General features: G+C 58.0%; 2 protein-coding genes and 1 long non-coding RNA gene across 5 annotated transcripts; 2 read left to right on the plus strand and 1 right to left on the minus strand.

The window, feature by feature from the left end:
- Positions 1-629: 629 nt before the first annotated feature.
- On the plus strand, positions 630-1,747 carry CTXND2 (cortexin domain containing 2). The gene is made up of 2 exons (XM_051774065.1): positions 630-692; positions 1,430-1,747. The coding sequence occupies exon 2, from the start codon at positions 1,541-1,543 to the stop codon at positions 1,712-1,714; it is 174 nt and encodes a 57-aa protein (XP_051630025.1). The 5' UTR covers positions 630-692; positions 1,430-1,540; the 3' UTR covers positions 1,715-1,747.
- Positions 1,748-2,943: 1,196 nt separating this feature from the next.
- Positions 2,944-19,408, plus strand: SETDB1 (SET domain bifurcated histone lysine methyltransferase 1). Of its 3 annotated transcripts, none has more exons than XM_051774045.1 (22): positions 2,944-3,044; positions 3,695-3,911; positions 4,162-4,328; positions 4,674-4,711; positions 4,836-4,935; positions 5,261-5,428; positions 5,718-5,919; positions 6,675-6,748; positions 7,024-7,214; positions 7,552-7,729; positions 8,189-8,315; positions 10,566-10,724; positions 11,716-12,303; positions 12,680-12,796; positions 13,114-13,283; positions 14,366-14,982; positions 15,451-15,479; positions 15,576-15,708; positions 16,368-16,533; positions 16,888-17,102; positions 17,512-17,600; positions 18,084-19,408. In XM_051774045.1, the coding sequence occupies exons 2-22, from the start codon at positions 3,700-3,702 to the stop codon at positions 18,199-18,201; spliced, it is 3,858 nt and encodes a 1,285-aa protein (XP_051630005.1). In that variant the 5' UTR covers positions 2,944-3,044; positions 3,695-3,699; the 3' UTR covers positions 18,202-19,408. The 3 variants fall into 3 exon arrangements, with proteins under 3 accessions (XP_051630005.1, XP_051630003.1, XP_051630006.1); XM_051774043.1 differs by having other exon boundaries at positions 2,950-3,044; positions 3,698-3,911; XM_051774046.1 differs by lacking the exons at positions 2,944-3,044; positions 10,566-10,724; positions 11,716-12,303; ... (7 more) ...; positions 17,512-17,600; positions 18,084-19,408 and adding an exon at positions 8,736-10,510 and having other exon boundaries at positions 3,152-3,911.
- On the minus strand, positions 14,766-17,518 carry LOC127463996 (uncharacterized). Its single transcript, XR_007901108.1, has 3 exons — positions 17,354-17,518; positions 16,197-16,316; positions 14,766-14,890 (listed from the first exon to the last, which is right to left on the minus strand). It is a non-coding gene; the product is annotated as an uncharacterized LOC127463996 (long non-coding RNA).
- Positions 19,409-19,511: the final 103 nt, after the last annotated feature.

The raw sequence follows: 19,511 nt of genomic DNA on the forward strand, positions 1-19,511 counted from the left end.
GATTCAGACGACATGGAGTTTCGATTGGAACTGGGATGGGGACTGGAGCAGGATTTTGGGTCAGGACTGGGATTTGGGGGGCATCAACAGGATCCCAAAACTCATCCTTTGCTGAAAAACCTCTGGAAAGCCCCCCCCGCCCAACCCGGGGACGCTCACGGGGCAACAAAACGTCACCGTCTTCCCAAAGGGACCATTTTTCCTCTTGGAGGGGGAAAATAGAGAAACTCAAGGGACATTTTCGGGTAATTTGGGTGTTTTGGGTCTTGTCACGAGACTGTTTTGCAAGAACCAAACAGGCAGCTCAGTTCGATGCATTTTCCAAGAGTTTTTCCCGGTTTATTCCAAAGTAAGACAAGAGCCAGCTCAAAATCCCCTCCCAGGCTGGGAAGCCCTGGTTCCTGCTGTGTTTTGGGATAAATCCTCCTCAGCACTTCCCAAACCACCCCGTGCCCCAAGGGAGACCTGAAATGGCCCCCGGAGCCTTGTCCTGATGGGAGAAGTGGGTGGGGGGGTGGGAATTCAATCCTCTGGTTGGTCTGAAAGGTGATGCCGGCGCATTCCTGCAGAATTCATGAGGCTCTGGAGCCATCCCGGAGCCGGAGGGGCCGGGACAGGGACCCTGGGGAGGAATTCATGAGGCTCTGGAGCCATCCCGGAGCCGGAGGGGCCGGGACAGGGACCCTGGGGAGGTAAGGACGGAGTTGTTCCGTGGGATGGGGGTCGGATCCAGGGGCTTCCCCCTCCCTGAGACCCCCTGGAAAGAGGTTGGGGCCAGGTGGGCTCAGGATCTGCTCCCAGGGAACAACAGGATGAGAGGAAAAGCTCTCTAGCTGCTCCAGGCGAGGTTTGGGTTGGATACTTGGGAAAATTCCTCTGTGAAAGGGGTGGGCTTTTCCAGCAGCGCTGGGCTGGAGGATTGGAGGGGTCTTTTCCCACCTTAGCAATTCCACAATCCCATAATTTGGGCCCGTGGATTTGTTTGCCATCCTTGGTGCACCCAGGGCTGCTCCAGGCACACCTTTTGGCTTCACAAACACGTTAATAAATGAAATAAATATCTGTGTTTATTTAAATGAACATATGCATTTAAATAAAAACAAATATTTATGATAAATATTTTAATTACTGACTTATTGTAAAATTAAATTATAATACCGAATAATGCATTAGTAATAATATATGTAATATCTTAAAATACAATTGCATTGTATTATATATATATTATATATATATATAATATATATAAAGCATTAAAATATGTATGATATACTAGAATACATTATATGTAATAATATATAGAATCTATTGATTCATAATATAGCAATCATATAAATATTAAATAGTATTGAATATTATAATATTAGATTATTATATCAACACCAGTTTTAATGAATATTTAAATAGATATCCATATTTATTTATCCAGATTCCTGGGACACACCTGAGGGTCCCTGGAGCCTGAGGACACACCTGAGGGTTCTTGGGACACCCCTGGGGGTCCCTTCCAGCCAGGACACCCCCAGCTGAGGATCCCTGCATGGAGAGCCCCCCGGTGCCCCCCGCCCTGGACGTGGACAAGGCCGTGGCCACGGCCTTCGTGGTGCTCCTGGGGCTCTTCCTCCTGGCCATGACCGTGCGCTGTGCCCGGCTCGTGGTGGACCCCTACAGTGCCATCCCCACCTCCACCTGGGAGGAGGAGCCCATCAACTGACCCCCCAAGCCCCCTGGGACCCCCAACCCCATCCCCACCTCTACCTGGGAGGAGGAGCCCATCAACTGACCCCCCCCAGGACCCCCAACCCCAGCCCCATCCCCATCCCCACCTGGGAGGGGGAGCCCATCAACTGACCCCCCCAAGCCCCTGGGACCCCCAACCCATCCTTACCTCCACTTGGGAGGAGGAGCCCATCAACTGACCCCCCCAAACCCCCTGGGACCCCCAACCCCATCCTTACCTCCACTTGGAATGGGGAGCCCATCAATTGACCCCCCCAAACCCCCTGGGACCCCCAACCCCATCCCCACCTCTACCTGGGAGGAGGAGCCCATCAACTGACCCCCCCCAGGACCCCCAACCCCAGCCCCATCCCCATCCCCACCTGGGAGGGGGAGCCCATCAACTGACCCCCCCAAGCCCCTGGGACCCCCAACCCATCCTTACCTCCACTTGGGAGGAGGAGCCCATCAACTGACCCCCCCAAACCCCCTGGGACCCCCAACCCCATCCTTACCTCCACTTGGAATGGGGAGCCCATCAACTGACCCCCCCAAACCCCCTGGGACCCCCAACCCCATCCTTACCTCCACTTGGAATGGGGAGCCCATCAATTGACCCCCCCAAACCCCCTGGGACCCCCAACCCCATCCCCAGCCCCACCTGGGAGGGGGAGCCCATCAACTGACCCTCCCTCAGGACCCCCAACCCCATCCCCACCTCCACCTGGGAGGAGGAGCCCATCAACTGATCCTCCTCAAACCCCTGGGACCCCCAACCCCACCTCCACCTGGGAGGAGGAGCCCATCAACTGACCCCCCCAAACCCCTGGGACCCCCAAACCCATCCCCATCCCCACCTGGGAGGAGGAGCCCATCAACTGAGCCCCCCAACCCAGTTTAGGGGCTCTTTGGCCGCCCAAAGTAACAAGCTGGGCTTTGGGGCCGCCTAAAGTAGCAAGTCAAGGGGGCCCAACGCAGTTTTGGGGCTCCGGGGCCGCCTAAAGTAACAGGTCGGGATCTCCGCGGGCGCCTAAAGTCCCACCCTGTGAGGGGATCTGGAAGTCTCGGCCCGTAAATAGGGGCACACACCCACCCCCTCACGCGGTCTGGCCGCGATAAGGCCCGATCCCGAGCGTTCCGGGGTTTACCCCCGGTTTATTCCCCCTTTATTCCCGGTTTATTCCCACCTTATTCCCGGTTTATCCCAGGCCTGTCCCGGCCGCCCTCGCCAGGCGGCAGCACCGCGGGCCGCGGGCGGCGGAGGTGACGACAGGCGGATTCCGCCGGCAGCGCCGCCGGCTCTCGCCCGCTCAACGGCACCGGCGGTGAGTGAGGGGGGAACGGGGGGGAAACGGGGGGCTCTGGGGGGAAACGGGGCTCGGGGGGACCGGGGGGGAAAGGAGGGGACCGGCGGCGATTGGGGGGGGCGGAAGGTTCGGGGGGAATGGGGGGTTCTGTGGGGACTGGAGGAGACCGGGGAGCTCTGAGGGGACCGGAGGGGATCGGGAGAGTCTGAGGGGACCGGCGGGCTCTGAGGGGATGGGGCGGCACCGGCGGGCTCTGAGGGGACAGGGGGGAATGCGGGAACTCTGAGGGAACCACGAGGGATCGGGACATTTTGAGGAACGCGGGGGACTCTCGGGGAACCAGGGAGGCTCTGAAGGGACGGGGGGTTCTGAGGGGGTCGGGGGAGGATCGTGGGGCTGTGAGGGATCGGAGGGCTCTGAGGGGACCGGGAGGCTCGTGAGGGTATCGAGGGGACTGTGGGGACCGGGGTGGGGGGGATCGGGGACTCATGAGGGGAGTGGGGGAGCTCTGAGGGGATGGGGAGGGAGGTGGGGTAGGGAGGGACTGTGAGGGGACAGGGGTGGCGGTTGGGGGACATTGGGACGGGGGGGGGCTTGTGCCTGCCCTCCCTCTCCCTCACCTGCCTCCCCTCCCCTGATCTCCCTCACCTGTTCTGCTCTGAGGGCAGCAGAGATGGATACCCAGGACATTGAAGAGCTGCAGCAGGAGGTGGTGGAGGAGCTGGGAATCTCCCTGCAGGAGCTGCAGGAGATCATCGACAAGGAGGTGGAGAACTGCGAGTGGGTGAGGCAGCGAAAGCAGCAGCTGGAGGAGCTGGAGAAGTGTGTGAGGCACAAGGAGGAGGAGGCGGCTCACGTTGACCAGCTCATTGACAACGCCACGAGGTGGGTGGATCTGGAGTGGGCCGGAATTCCGAGGAGGGGGCTGCGGGGGGTGTTCTCATTCCCTTTAGAGCAGATCGAGGTCACTTGGTTTGCGTGTGGTTAACGAGGGACAGTGACAGCCCCCCCAAGGCTTTAAATCCTTGGTGCGGACGCTTCCCTCAGGTGGAACTGGGAGCTGCCCAGCTGCCCGTTCCTGGTCGTCCCTGTGGTATTCCAGGACGTACAGCCGGATTCCCTCCCTCTCCTCCAGAGCCATCGACAAGTGCGAGACATTGGCCAAGGAGTTGTACTCCATGATGGGCCTCCAGTACCGGGAGAGCAGCTCCGAGGACGAGGCCCCGGCGGCCACGGAAGTGATCGAGATCCCGGACGAGGAGGACGACGACGTCATGAGCGTGGACTCGGGCTGGAAGCACAGTTCAGTAAATCCCAGTGTGCCCAGGACAGCAGGGGCAGTGGGATAAGGGACTGCTCTTTGCTCATGAGGAGCAGCTGCCACGTCCCGTTAACGTTCCATGATTCCTGGAGCCCCAAACTGGGATTTCACCCTTTCCCAACATCCCTGACTGTTGTCCCCATCAAACACTGCCTCACATTAAAAAAGATGAATGAGGAAAAGCCTTATTTGAGTGGATTTCCTGACAGAGGTTTGGGGTGGATGCTTTTTCCTGTCCCCTCTTTTTCCTGTGGTTTAATGAGGATGGATTCCCTCCCCCACCCCCCCCAAAATGTTTTAAACCATTTTTTCCTCTTCACTCACAGGCACCAGCAGCTCCAGAATCTCCAAGGATCAGAGTCTGGTGAGTGAAAAGGTCCTGACTACAGATGATTCTTCTAGTGGGGATTTTCTTGGGGTACGGTGTTTGTGTTTGGTGCAAAAAAAACCAGTTTCTCCATAATTCCCTTGTCTTTTTTCCCTTCCAGCTGCAGGAAGCAATGGCTGCCATGAGGAGATCTGCCCGGGATGTTGCGAAATTCATGGATGCTGTGAGCAAGAAAACAAGCTCCCAGGAAGCACAAAAAGGTGTGGGACCTTCCAGGGGTGCCCTGGCCCTGGGCCTTTGCTTCCCAAAAAAGACAAACAACGATCCACTTTCCTTGCTGGGGAGCTCTGTTAGGATTTATTGACTCCAGATTCCAGTTTTCCTTTAATTTGGGGTATATTGATTCCAAACTCCTGGTTTTCTTTAAGTCCTTTCCATGCAGTAAAACGGAGGCACTTGGGCTGCCTGAGGGGAAGGAAAGGAGGCATTCCTCCTGCTGCAGCTCGGAGGGACGTGATTCCAGCTGTAATTCCAGCAGAAAAGGGAGCTCTGGGGGATTTATAACTGATTGTTGTTCCTTGGCAGAGGCACAGCCCCCCCCGGCATGTCCTGGCACTGCCCAGCCCGTTGCCCCCCCGGCCCCTGGGGATGATCTCAACACTGACGGGGATCTCAAAGTGGGAATGAGGATTTTGGGCAAGAAAAGAACCAAAACGTGGCACAAAGGGACCTTGATTGCCATCAAACCAGTGGGTAGGTGCTGGGCGTGGGGCTTTCCCTGGGATCTGGGGGGGAGACGTGGATTGAAAGGTGTCAGAGCACCTGGTGTCAAACCTGGAAGGGACAGTGGGAGCAACACAGCTCCGCTGTTTCACCCTCCAAACGAATTCTGGGCAGATTTTAAACAAACTCTGAGTTAACTGTGAATAAACAAGGCTCAGAGTGACCCAGGGCGTTGCCTCTCTCGGGATGAAACCGCTGGGCTTCTATTCAGTTTCCCTTTCGTTTATTTTCTGTTTTTATCTTCAAAACGTCCTCCCAGGTGCTGGCAAGAAATACAAAGTGAAATTTGATAACAAAGGGAAGAGTTTGCTCTCGGGCAACCACATTGCCTACGACTACCACCCGTGTCCTGAGAGGCACCACGTGGGCAGCAGGGTGGTGGCCAGGTACAAGGATGGCAATCAGATGTGGCTCTATGCTGGCATCGTGGCTGAGACCCCCAACGTCAAGAATAAAGACAGGTATTCCTTATTTCCCAGGGTCATGAACCCCCAGCTCTGGTTTTTTTTGGTTTTTGTTTGAGGCAAAAAAAGCTTATTTTAGTATCCTTCGGGTGCTGAATTCTGCCCTCCCCAGGAAGGAGTTCTGAGTCTTTCTTTAATCTTATCTCTGAAACCTCAGGGTGGAGCTTCCAGTCTCTTGCTCGTGGCCCTGAGACAGGAATGAGATCTGCTAATTTATTCAAATTATCACCCAGATGTGCAGTCTGGGCTGCCTGAGGTGTGAAACAGTGGGAGGAAATGGGAGCCCTGGAAGGGTTTAGTGCCAGCAGTGCTGTCAAAGCACTTTGTGAGGAGAAGGAGCAGGTTTGGAGCAGCTTTTATGGGAACAAGGGGCAGGGCTGCTCCGATCTGTTAAAATCACGGCTTGTGGTTTCCCTGGAGAGGCTGATGAAGGGTTTAATGACTCTGGATCTGCCATGAACTGTGCTGAGTTGCACCTGATCCACGTTTAATAACGGGAAATGAGCTGCATTTACTACTCACCTTGGAGATTTCCTCCTGGTTGTGGTGCTGATGCCTCGTCCTGCCCCTTTTGTACAACTCCAGCACCCGGAGCCGTTACTCCGAGACACGTGGGTGCCTTACCCAGAGTTCAGGGCTCCCCCAGGGTTGGGATGTGTCCAGGAGGAACAGGAGAGGTTCTCCACTTCCCCTCTGTGACGTGGAGCTGTTTTCTGTTCAGCTCCCTTCCTAATTCCCGCCTTGTTTTCCAGGTTCCTGATCTTCTTCGACGACGGCTACGCGTCGTACGTGAAGGAGTGGGAGCTGTACCCCGTCTGTCGGCCACGTGAGTGCTCCCATCCCACCTGGGGAGGTTTGGCCTCAAAAACCAGGGGACAGAGGGTGTGTCCCCTCCGGTGCTGTGCCTGGAGACGTCTGAAATCCTGAGTTATTGCCAGGGTGGGTTCAGGATGTGCCCCACCACCGAAATTCCAGCCCCTCGGCATCGCCCCTTGATCGACCATGTGTAAAAATCCACCAGGGATCTCCTAAAAGAAAAGAATCAAAGGTTCTCTCTGTTTTGTCCACTTCCCTTTTTCTCACCCATCTCTTTCCATGCAGTGGAAAAAAGCTGGGAAGACATTGAGGATGTTTCCTGTCGGGATTTCATCGAGGAATACATCACTGCCTACCCCAACCGGCCCATGGTGCTGCTGAAGAACGGGCAGCTCATCAAAACCGAGTGGGAAGGGACCTGGTGGAAATCCAGGGTGGAAGAAGTGGATGGAAGTCTGGTCAAAATCCTTTTCCTGGTAGGGATTTCCCTTCTCCTGTTAGGAAAATTGGATTAAATTTGAGTCTGGGGGGGCTGGCTCAGCTGCATTTTTGTTACTAATCACGGAATCATTAAGGCTGGAAGAACCTTGGAGATTTTGGAGTGCAAGGCTCCCACTGAATCCTGTGCCCAAGTGCCACATCCACAGGGGTTTTGGACAATTCCAGGGGTGGGGGACTCCACTCTGGGCAACCTGTGCCTGAACACCTGGAGAAATTTTCCCTAATACCCAATCAGGGATTCCAACCTAAAAAACCCCCATGATTGTGCTGTTTGTCAAGGCTCACTGTGCTCTCTTGTGTCTTTCCCCCCAGGAACCTCTTCCCATGGGAAGTGGGAGCGTGTCCTACTCCCTCCTGCAGGAGGACAAGCGCTGTGAGTGGATTTACCGTGGCTCCACACGCCTCGAGCCCATGTTCAGCATGAAAACCTCCACGGCTTCCACCCAGGAAAAGAAGCAAAGTGGGCAAACCAGGACTCGTCCCAATGTTGGTCAGTGGCACCTCCTGTTTTCATTCATATCCTGGGGTTTGACTGGGGGGTGGGTTGGGTGTGGTGGGTTTTTAGCAGAACTCTGGAGGTTTCAGCTTTCTGGGATTTTTGACCCCCGGGCTTGTGAGGTTTCAGGTTCCCAGTGGAATTTTGTAGCAGAACTCCTGGAGATTTTGGGTTTCCAGTGCTTTGTCCTCCTGGCACAGCTGTCAGATTTCCAGTGGAATTTTTCTCCTGGAATTACACCGCCAAACCGAACTGCATTTGGGGGAAGTGACCAGAATTTCTGGGGGCAGTTGCTGTGCCCCAGAGCTTGGCCGTGCCCCAGTTAATCCCAAATCCCTCGGTTTTCATTCCTTGCAGGCACCAAGTCGGTATTTTGGGGCTGGTACAGCCAACCTGGGATAATGCTGGAGATTTTTCCTGTTGACTGTCTGGTTTTTCACCTTCCCCCCCCAGGTGCTGTGAGGAGCAAAGGCCCTGTGGTCCAGTACACCCAGGATTTAGCAGGAGCTGGTCCCCAGTACAAGCCCCCGGAGCAGCTCCCGGCTGCTTCCTCTGTGTCCCCTCAGCCTGCAGAGATGGAGTAAGTACTGGAGCCACTTCCAACACTTCCACCTCCTTTGCTTTCCCTCTCCAGCACTTCCACCTCCTTTGCTTTCCCTCTCCAGCACTTCCACCTCCTTTCCTTTCCCTCTCCAGCACTTCCACCTCCTTTCCTTTCCCTCTCCAGCACTCAGCTCGCTCAGGCATCACCTCCTCTCTGCAGAGGAATCCTCAGGTGCAGGTTCCCTCCGTGGCTAGGCTTGGATTATGTCGTGATTTTGGGGGAACACCCTTGGCTAAAGCTGCAGGATGAACAACTGGGGGTGGGAGCCAACACCTTCCCCCCGCCCCGAGCCAAAAATTCCTCCTCAGGGCTAAAGCTTCGCACTTGTCTTTCCAAAGGGGGCCTCTGCTCCTTGTGTTCCCCAAACCTGAATTGCTCCCTCGTGTCACGCTCCAGGCGCTGGCCCCCGGCTGCCTCGTGTCCCTGCACCTGGACTGAGCTCGCTGGCTTCCGAGGGAATTCGGGATCAGTGGTGGGTCCCGGTGGGCACGGAGCAAACCACGGCCCAGCCGCTGCCCGGGGCCCAGGGGGGACGTCCCCGGAGCCGCAGGCTGGAGGAGGCCTGGATGGAGGAGGAGCTCGGCTCGGTGACGGAGGGAGCGTGTTGGAGGACACCAGGGAGCCCGGGAATGCGCTCTGGGACTCTTTAGGGGAGGGAGCTGCTCTCCCGGGTCAGTTCTGTCCCCGCTGTGGATTCCCCATCCGGATTTGCGGCCGCCTGGCCCCGTGCCAGCACGTCTTCTGCTGTGACTGTGCCCTGCTGGTGGGGCAGGAGGGGGGCGGGAGGTGTCCCAGCTGTGAGGAGCCTGTGCAGGAAGTCAATCTTTTCTCCCCCGAGGCTCTCCAGGTGTAGCAGCAGCTCAGAGCCCGGCTGGGGTGGGGTCTCGGGGGGGTTCCTCTCCAAGCAGTGCAGTATGACCCAATTTACCCCTGGAAACGCTCCCCCTGTGCCGCTCTGACCAGGATTTGGGGATTGAAGCCACAAGAACGTTGTTCCTCACCTTTTCCATAACCCAGAAGAGAGGCTGGATGCTGGAGGAGGTCCCAAACCCCCCCTGTGTGCAGGGAAGGGCCAGGCTGTGCCTGTCACCGGGACACTCCGGGCTGGGAGGGCGTCGGGACCACGGGCACTGTCACGACATGAACACCCCCGAGTTGGACCTGCAGCCCCATCGTGGCCAAATCCTTCCCCACTTCCTCCTTGCAGTGATTACAAGGAGTTCTTTCCCTCTCCCCACAGAGGGTTTGGCTTTAGGGTCTGGTTTCCATCCAGGCAGACACTGCAGCCGCTTCCCTGCCCTCAAACCCAGCTGGTGTGAGCAGCGCCCCGGGGCCGTGTCCCTGTCCCTGCTGTGCCCAGGGATCCTTGGATTTTAGATCATTAAAACCAAGAACGGTCTCTCCACTCTGGTGTTTTGTTTCCTCTGAGGAAGGCCTGGGTCTCTTCCCCCTCTGGTCTCACTTTCAGGTTCTTCTTGGCACTGTCAAACCAGGTCTGACTGTTCTCGGCCGATTTTTCCTCTTGCTCTTTGAGATGTGTTTGAACACTTTGCTTTCAGGCAGCTCTTAGCAGAAACCCTCACCTCTTCCTGCTTTCCATGTCTCCTCCCTTTTTCCCTGATAACTTCAGTGTTCTTCTGTTTCAGTGGCTGGTTTGGGGTGGTTTTCTGTTTAATTGGTGTAAAGGGGTTGAAAACCTTCTGGAATGGATTGAAAACCTGCTGGAATTGATGGAAAAACCATGAAATAGGTTGAAAACCTGTTTTTTGGGAGCCCCGTGTAGCTCTTTCATCAGGGGTGTTACTACATTCCCTTGCACAACCATGGATTGTTCCTCAGTCTTGCCAAAAGGGTCCTCTGGATTAGTTCCTCCCACTCCTGATTAGTTGAGCCTCTGGAAACTCTGGTTTCTGCTATTCCAGGGATTTCTTCATGGCCTGGTTTGTCGAGCTGCGTGGGATGAAGACCTTGGGCATGGTTGTTACCCTTGCCTTACTTGCCAGTCACAAGTTACTGTTAACTGTTGCTGAGTGCTGGAATTTGGGGTGGTTGTGGGATTGCTGTGGCAGAAATAGTCAGGGAGGAGCTGATTTTCACACTTACTAGGAAAAAAAACCCACCTGCTGGGATTCTCCTGGATTTCTCAGTTCCGTGGAGGGAGCGTTGCTTTGATTCCCACCAAGCATTTTTCCACCTTCCAAATCGCCTCCTCCTTGCCTCCCGCAGGTGCTCTGACAGCCAGTTGGCCCAGTCCAGGAAGCAGGTGGCCAAGAAAAGCACTTCCTTCCGTCCTGGCTCGGTGGGCTCCGGCCACTCGTCCCCTTCCTCCCCCGTCCTGGGCGACGCTCCGGCTCCGGGCAGGGCCAGCGCGGCCCCGCAGCACCGGTGAGCAGAGCTGGGTGTAGGGGGGGACACAAATCCATGAGTGCTCCTGGGTTTGGGGTGTTGGGACACGTTCAGGGGCTTGTGTGTGCTGGGGGGTGTCTGCTGGGGCTCGGCAGGTGGAATCATGGAATCATGGAGTCATGGAATCCTGCAGGTGGGAAAAGCCCCTCGAGTCCAGCACTGCCAAGGCCACCCCTGACCCATGTCCCCAAGTGCCACGTCCACACTTGCAGGGATGGGGACTCCACCACTGCCCTGGGCAGCCTGTGCCAGGGCCTGACCACCCTTTCCATGAAGAAACTTTCCTGAATGTCCAGCTTGAACCTCCCGTGGTTTCCTGTGGAAACTTGAGGCTGTTTCCTTTTGTCCTGTCCCTTGTTCCCTGGGAGCAGAGACCGACCCCCACCTGGCTCCCCCCTCCTGTCAGGGAGGTGCAGAGAGCGAGAAGGTCCCCCCTGAGCCTCCTTTTCTGCAGGCTGAGCCCCCCCAGCTCCCTCAGGAGCTCTCCAGCCTCTTCTCCATCTCCATTCCCATCTCTGGACATGCTCCAGCCCCTCAATGTCCATCTTGTTGTGAGGGCCCCAAAACCACCCCTGGAGGTGCCCCAGCAGTGCCAGCACAGGGCTGGGCAGTTCCCTGGTCATGCTGTGGCTGGTCCATGCCGGGTGCTGATTTCCAGCTGGGCACACTGGGCTCCTGTCCCCCACCCTGCTCCCTGTCCCTTCTGGGCACACTGTGCTTGTGAACCCCACTCTGCTCCCCATCCCTTCTGGGCACACTGGGCTCATGTCCCCCACCCTGCTCCCCATCCCTTCTGGGCACACTGTGCTCCTGTCCCCCACCCTGCTCTCCCCTAATGCCACTCCCCATCCCTTCTGGGCACACTGTGCTCCTGTCCCTCATCCTTCTCCCCATCCCTTCTGAGCACACCATACTCGTGTCCCCCACCCCGCTCTCCCCTAACCCCTCTCCCCCTCCCTTCCCCGCGCAGCGTCCCCGCCGGCGCCGTGCAGCCCTTCCACGGGATGCTGGACCGCGTCCCCAGCGAGCCGTCCTACCGGGCCCCTCTGGAGAAGCTCTTCTTCCTGCCCCACGTGTGCAGCTACGCCTGCCTGTCCCGCGTGCGGCCCATCCGCGCCGACCAGTACCGCAGCCGCAACCCGCTGCTCATCCCGCTGCTCTACGACTTCCGCCGCATGACGGCGCGGCGCCGCGTCAACCGCAAGATGGGCTTCCACGTGCTCTACAAGACGCCCTGCGGGCTGTGCCTGCGCTCCATGCAGGAGATCGAGCGCTACCTCTTCGAGACCGACTGCGACTTCCTGTTCCTGGAGATGTTCTGCCTCGACCCCTACGTGCTGGTGGACCGCAAGTTCCAGCCCTACAAGCCCTACTACTACATCGCCGACATCACCAAGGGCAGGGAGGACGTGCCGCTGTCCTGCGTCAACGAGATCGACAACACGCCGCCCCCGCAGGTGGCCTACAGCAAGGAGAGGATCCCCGGCAAGGGGGTCTTCATCAACACCAGCTGGGAGTTCCTCGTGGGCTGCGACTGCAGGGACGGCTGCAGGGACAAGTAGGTGACCGCTCGTGGCTGAGGGGGTGTGCTGGGACTCTGCGACCTGCCCGAGGTGGATCTGCTCTGGGGGTTAAATCCCTGCAGCTCAGGTTTCGTGGAATCATGGAATGGTTTGGGTTGGGAGGGACATTAAAGATCATCCAGTCCCATCCCCTGTCACAGGCAGGGACACCTTCCTCTATCCCAAGTTGCTCCAAGCCCCGTCCAACCTGGCCTTGACCACTTCCCAGGATGAGGAATCCACAGCTTGTCTTGGTTTGATTCCAGGTCGAGCTCTACGTGCTCATCTCTGCCTAAAGATGGGATTTCTTTCCCTGTCTCCAGAAGTGCTGTGGAAGCTGTGAGCTGTGGTTTCTCCCGTGTCTCCCTGCAGGTCCAAGTGTGCCTGTCAGCAGCTGACGATCCAGGCGAGCGGCTGCACCCCCGGGGGGCAGATCAACCCCAACTCGGGCTACCAGTACAAGCGGCTGGAGGAATGTCTGCCCACGGGGTGAGCAGAGCTGGGGCCTCCTGCCCGCCCAGGTGCCAACCCCAGATGCCATCAGAGAGGGAATTTATCCCAGAGATCAGCACAGATGTGACAGCCTGCCTCTGGTCTTGGTTCTTGTGCTGGTCATGGAATGGTTTGGGTTGAAAGGGACCTTTTAAAGATCATTGAGACCATGAGCAGAGACACCTTCCACTAGACCAGGTTGCTCCAAGCCTGGTCCTCTGGGCTCTCTGTGCGTGACCCCAGCACTGCCAACCTCACCAGTCTCTGGGATGTTCCTTTACCCTGGAATTTGCCACCCTTCTCCTTTCTTCCAGCGTTTACGAGTGCAACAAGAGGTGCAAGTGCAACGTGAACATGTGCACCAACCGCCTGGTCCAGCACGGCCTCCAGGTCCGGCTGCAGCTCTTCAAGACCCAGAACAAAGGTTGGGGCATCCGCTGCCTCGACGACATCGCCAAGGGCTCCTTCGTCTGCATCTATGCAGGTGGGAACTCACCTGGCACGTGGGAGCCTCTTCCCTTGGAAAAGGGTGTGGTCAGAGCTGGGGAAGGGGCTGGAGCAGCAGGAGAGGGGGCTGGAGAACTCCTGAGGGAGTTGGGAGGGCTCAGCCTGCAGAAAAGGAGGCTCAGGGGGACCTTTTTGCTCTCTGCAACTCCCTGCCAGGACAGGGGAGCTGGAGAGGGTCGAGATCTTCTCCCAGGGAACAAGGGACAAGATGAGGGAAAACGGTCTCAAGTTGTGCCAGGGGAGGGTCAGGTTGGATATTCAGGAAAGTTTCTTCATGGAAAGGGTGGTCAGGCCCTGGCCCAGGCTGCCCAGGGCAGTGGTGGAGTCCCTGTCCCTGGAAGTGACCAGAGCCATGTGGATGTGGCACGTGGGGACGTGGTTCACTGGTGGCCTTGGCAGTGCTGGGGGGATGGTTGGCTCGATCTTGGAGGCTTTTCCAACCTTCAGGCACAATTCCCTGATTCCAAAGCCCAGCAGAAGGGCTGTGAAGCTCTTGCTGTGCCCGTTTCAGGGGCAGGAAGGTGAAAGCTGAGCAGGTGAACTTGCCCAGCGCTGGCACAGGACACTGCAGAGCCCTCGGGGTGGCAGTGCCGGTGTCACAAGACACACTGGGCCCCTGAGCTGTCCCTGGGGTGACCCAGCCCCGGCCCAGCCCTGCTTCCTCCTCCCAGCAGAGCCCCTGAAATGCAGAAGTTGCACAGGGGTGGTGTTGGCTCTGAAACGAAGCCGCCCACGGGCACGGCCGGAGCTGCTGCTGCCCTGATTCCATGGCTGTGGAGTTCCCTCTCTGCTCCACCAGCCCCTCCAGCCCTTCCAAGCCTCCACTGTAGCTGCTCTGTAGAGATTTCTGGGGTGAAAACCTTGATTTTAGGTCAACCACATGCCTCAGGCTTTTGTCCCGTCGAGTACCAGGGATACATTGTCCTTTCCTAACCCAGCTTTGGAGTGAGGTGGCGTCCTTCCTGTTTTCTCCTCAGCGAGCTTTGGAGAGGAATTAAGACGAACTCCCGGGGAATGCCATCCCGGGAGAACTCACCCTGCCTTTCCTGTCGCCCTTAGGGAAGATCCTCACGGACGACTTCGCCGACAAAGAGGGGCTGGAGATGGGCGACGAGTACTTCGCCAACCTGGACCACATCGAGAGCGTGGAGAACTTCAAGGAGGGCTACGAGAGCGACGCCAAGTGCTCCTCGGACAACAGCGGCGTGGACCTGAAGGACGACGACGACGAGGAGAACACGGGCACGGAGGAGCCCGAGGAGTCCAACGAGGACAGTTCCGACGACAACTTCGGCAAGGACGAGAACTTCCACGCGAGCTCGGTGCTGCGCAGCTACGCCACGCGCCGGCAGACGCGCGGCCAGAGGGACGGCGGCCTCTCGGAAACCGCCTCCAAGGACTCGGGGCTCGCCCGGCCCCTCGGCCACGACGAGGCGCTGGCGGGCCCCTGCAAGCTGCCCGTGTCGGAGGAGAGCTCCAAGAACAAGGTGGCCTCGTGGCTGAGCTCCAACAGCGTGTCCGAGGGCTTCCAGGACGGCGACAGCAGCTCCTCCTTCCGCCTGGGCGAGGCGGGAGACACCAAGCCTGTGAAAGTGGAAAACCCCGGGGAGAGGGAGAAGGGATGTGTTCCCACCCCGGGAGAGATGAACAGAGAGATGAAGGCAGCCAAGAAGGAGGTGAGGGAGGGATGTGGGAGCGAGAGAGTCAAAGGGCACTGAGGAATGATGGAAGGGAGAGATGTGGGAATGGGAGATCCTGCCTGGGAGACCTGGATGAGGAGAAACAGAGATGTGGGAATGGGAGATCCTGGGAGACCTGGATGAGGAGACACAGAGATGTGGGAATGGGAGATCCTGCCTGGGAGACCTGGATGAGGAGACACAGAGATGTGGGAATGGGAGATCCTACCTGAGAGGCCTGGATGAGGAGACACAGAGATGTGGGAATGGGAGATCCTACCTGAGAGGCCTGGATGAGGAGACAGAGATGTGGGAATGGGAGATCCTGCCTGGGAGTCACCGTGAGCGTGGAGACAGGGGGTGTCTCACTCCCAGGCTGGCATTTTGGGGAGCAGTTCCACAGAAAGGCAGGAGAGAACTCCAAAAGGGAGAGATTTTAATCTTCCTTGCTCTTCCCCCCTGCAGGAACCTGAAGAGCCAACCAAAATTACGGGGTAAGATTCCTGAACCGGTGTTCTCCTGTCCCTGCCTGGCCTGAGGACACTCCCCCTGGAAGCCCAGGCGTGACCCCTGTTGTCCTGGCCCTGCAGGCTGAGCATCCCGGGCAGGAGGTACGGATACAACCCCTGCCCCCCGAAGCTGGAGGGGATCCGGCGGCCCCTGAGCCGCACGGCGCTGCTGCAGAGCCGGCGCCGCTCCCTCTCCCTGCAGGCCTCCAGCGAGGTAAGGGGGACCCCCAGGCTGGGAGAGGGACCCCCGGGCTGGGAGAGGGACCCCCGGGCCGGGAGAGGGACCCCTGGGCTGGGAGGGGGTCCTGGCTCTGCCCCTTCCCCCTGGAACCGGCTCCGTGACGACCCCGAACCTCAGTTTGGGTGGTTTTCTGTTGTTCCTGTTCCCGGCTTTGTGGTTGTCTCTGGGATTTCCTGGGGGGCAGTTGGTTTCCTTTGGATTGTGGGGAGTGTTTCTTGGATCTGAAAAGCCCCCCCAAAAAACAGGAGAGTGCAGAATTTGGGCCGTGTTCCAGTGGGATGGAGCGCCTTGGTTTGCACACCTGGCAGAGCCATCTGGGGACAATCCTTTGTTTTTAGGGGTCTTCTCCCTTCTTTTCAAATCCCAGAGCACCAAATGCTCCAGGATCCCAAGCTCTGGCATTTTGGGTGCTGCAGAACTCCCCAGCCCCCCGAAATCCCACAGCTGTTCCAAACACTGACCTGTGGGATGGGGTGTCTGTCCCACTGTATTCCCATCGCGGTGTCCACGGGTGGGATCCCCTTCCACAGGGTGTCCTGGAGCACAGGGAGGGGGTGTGCTGGGTAGAGAGCTCAGTGTTCCTGGGGAAAAGGGAGGCTTGGATGTGGCTCAGGAGCTGTTCCTGCCCCCAGGACGTGCTGACACTGTCGAGCAGCACCGACAGTGACGTTGAGAACGGGCAGGTCCCGGCGGGGCAGGTCCCGGGCACCGCCAACGACAGCGACGACATCCAGACCATCTCCTCGGGCTCCGAGGAGGAGGAGGGCGAGGACAAGAAAAACCCCTCGTCCGGGTCAGGTGAGGGGGAAGACGAGGGCTGAGGATGGGGAGTTTTGGCTGGAGAGCAGCAGGAAGGGCTGGTGAGGCCACGGCAGCGCCGAGCGCGGCGCGTCTGCTCCTGCCGCGCCTGACGGGCCAGGGCTGGACCTTCCCCGCGGGGTTTTAGAGACAAAACTGCAAAATCTCACCCTCAGACCCAGGTATTTTTGGGGGGATAGTGAGAAAAAGCAACTGTGAGGCTCCTGGTGGGTGTGAGGCTGGGCTGGGCGGATTCCAGGAGCCGTCCCGGGGGGGGGGTGTTTGGGATGTGAGGGAAGGGGGGGATGAGCAGGGTTGGGGGTTCCTCCTCTGGCAGCTGCCGTGTGGTGGCAGGTCTCGTGAAGAGGCAGGTGGCTGTGAAATCCACCCGGGGCTTCGCCCTGAAATCCACCCACGGCATCGCCATCAAATCCACCCCGCTGGCCGCGGGTGACAAGGGCGAGAGCGCGGGGCCCGTGCGCAGGAGCACCCGGCAGTTCTACGACGGCGAGGAGAACTGCTACATCATCGATGCCAAGCTCGAGGGCAACCTGGGCCGCTACCTCAACGTGAGCTGGGCACGGGCAAGGGGGGGCAGGGGCCTCAGCGGGGCTGTGCCCGCCCCGGAGCGGCGAAGAACAGGGAAAGGGCAGGGGGAGGAGGCTGATCCGCCCCCCTGAGCGGAGCAGAGCGGCTGCTCCGGCCCCAGGGCAGGGGGAGGAGGCTGATCCACCCTCTGAGCGGAGCAGAGCGGCTGCTCCGGCCCCAGGGCAGGGGGAGGAGGCTGATCCACCCCCCTGAGCTGCTCCAGCCCCGTTACCTGTGAGGGGGGGTCGTGTGACTCGGCCTGTTCCAGCAGGATCCCGCTGGACGCGGCGGGCACAGCAGGAATGCTGCTTGTTTGGGAAGGCTGTGCAGGGCTGGCGGCTCTGCCTCCCTCCCTGGCAGCGGCTCAGCCCGTCCCTGTTGCCCCTACAGCACAGCTGCTCCCCAAACCTCTTCGTGCAGAACGTCTTCGTGGACACCCACGACCTCCGCTTCCCCTGGGTCGCCTTCTTCGCCAGCAAGTGAGTCCTGGAGCCCTGGGGAGGGCTGGGGCTTCCTGGGGCTTGCTGGGACCCGGCCCCGTGGCCAGGGCTGGGTGTTCCCTACTCCTGGTAACCCCATTCCCAGTTTCACCCCATCCTGAGCAGAGAAAACCTTGGAGCTGAGGGCAGGTGAGATCCCCTCTCCTGTGCTGGAGATCCTGCTGTGATTTCCCTCAGTTTTAGACCTCCCCAAAGGGCAGAGTGAAGCACAGAGCAGCCAAATTCCCAGCTTGGTTGAGCTGTGGTGAATCCCTGCCACGCTCCTCTCGGCTCCTCCGTGAATCCCTACGGGAATGATTCATCAGGAACTTTGTCCCTTTGCTCTCCAGCTGCTCCACCCTTGTCCCGGGGGCAGCTGGACTGTCCAGAGAGGTCACAGGGAGCGTGGCTCCCTTCCATCATCCACTTTTCCTCTTTCCTGGCGTTGCCTCTTCACCCCTCCCGTGTTTTTCCACTTCCCAGGAGGATCCGGGCGGGCACGGAGCTGACCTGGGATTACAACTACGAGGTGGGGAGTGTGGAGGGCAAAGAGCTGCTGTGCTGCTGCGGGGCCATCGACTGCAGGGGCCGCCTGCTCTGAGCCCGCCCCGCTCCCCACGGCCCTGCTGCTTCCCTCGGCGAGGGAAAAGGTTCTCAAGAGCTTCTGTGTTCTCCTGTTCGCTTGGAAAGTCATGGAGGGACGCGGGGCAGGAAGGGAATCTGGGGGATTCCCAAGCCCTGGGCTTCTCCCACCTTCCAGAGGCTCCAGTTACCACGACAGCCTCCCCCAGGAAAGGGAGTTTTTCCTGTTCCCTTCCAGCTCTCCGCCAAACTTGAGGCACGAGCCCCTTCTTTTCCAGCAGGAAGCACTTCCCCAAGAGTCCCAACTTCATGGTTGGGATTGAGGCCTGGGAAGTGGGAGGGGAAAGAGGATGGTGAAATCCCAGCAAGATGGGACCAATCTGGATTTCTGTGACGAGAATCATCTGTGAGATGATGATGTAAAGAATCTTTTGTACTTTTGGTTGTTAAAAAAAAAAAAGCAATAAACTTAAATGTTTTTTTTCTACTAAAAATCATCTGCAGTGGCCTTCAGACACAGTGAAGAGCCCTGGAAGAGCAGCACTGAACCACTTCCCACCATCCTCTTTTCCATGGGGTTTGCAGGGAAAACACCAGAGGCCCCGGGAACAGGGATAAGGAGCTCCCACATTCTCACCTTTCCCTCACCTTTCCTCAAAACAAACACTCCTTAAACCCTTCACTTGGAAAAATTAAACAGAAACTGGCTGGAATTTTCTCGAGGAGGCAGATCCAAGGCTGCTTCCCATCTCCAGTCTTCCCAGAACGCCCCTGTAGGCTGGAAACACTGAGTTGAGCTTAAAGTCCTGCACTGAAGAGGCCACTGGGACAGCCTTAAACTTGATTTAGGCACCTGGGGAGGGTGGGTGGGGCAGCCCAGCCCAGCCCAGCCCAGTCTGGCTGCTGGACACGAATCCACACGGAAAATCACTGGATTTGGCAACAACACACAATTCCAAGGGTTTGGGTTCGGGTGTTTTTTTGTTTTGGGGGTGGTAGGACACCAGGGCAGCTCCAAAAGGTTGAATAAACCACCTTGAAAACTGGTTAAAAGAGGCAAATTTTAGCAAACTGGGATCAAACCTCCCATTATTGACACGGAAAACCCCCATCTGGGGGGTCCTGGAGCAGATTCCATCCCATCCCCACCCCCATCCCAACAGCAGCCCCAGCTCTCACAGCTCTGCACAAGGGAGGTTTGTTGTTTTCCTGCAAAATAACCCCTTTTTTTTTTTTTTTTTTTTGTAAAATAAAACCTTTCTGGGGCCTCCTGGAGCTCCAGTTCCATCCCGAGCGTCCACCTGAATGGGGGCTTTGTCATCCCGGCGG

The sequence above is a fragment of the Manacus candei genome, unplaced genomic scaffold (genome assembly GCF_025592945.1).
Source record: "Manacus candei isolate 608988 ecotype Guabito, Panama unplaced genomic scaffold, ASM2559294v1 h1tg000184l, whole genome shotgun sequence".
Taxonomy (NCBI): domain Eukaryota; kingdom Metazoa; phylum Chordata; class Aves; order Passeriformes; family Pipridae; genus Manacus; species Manacus candei.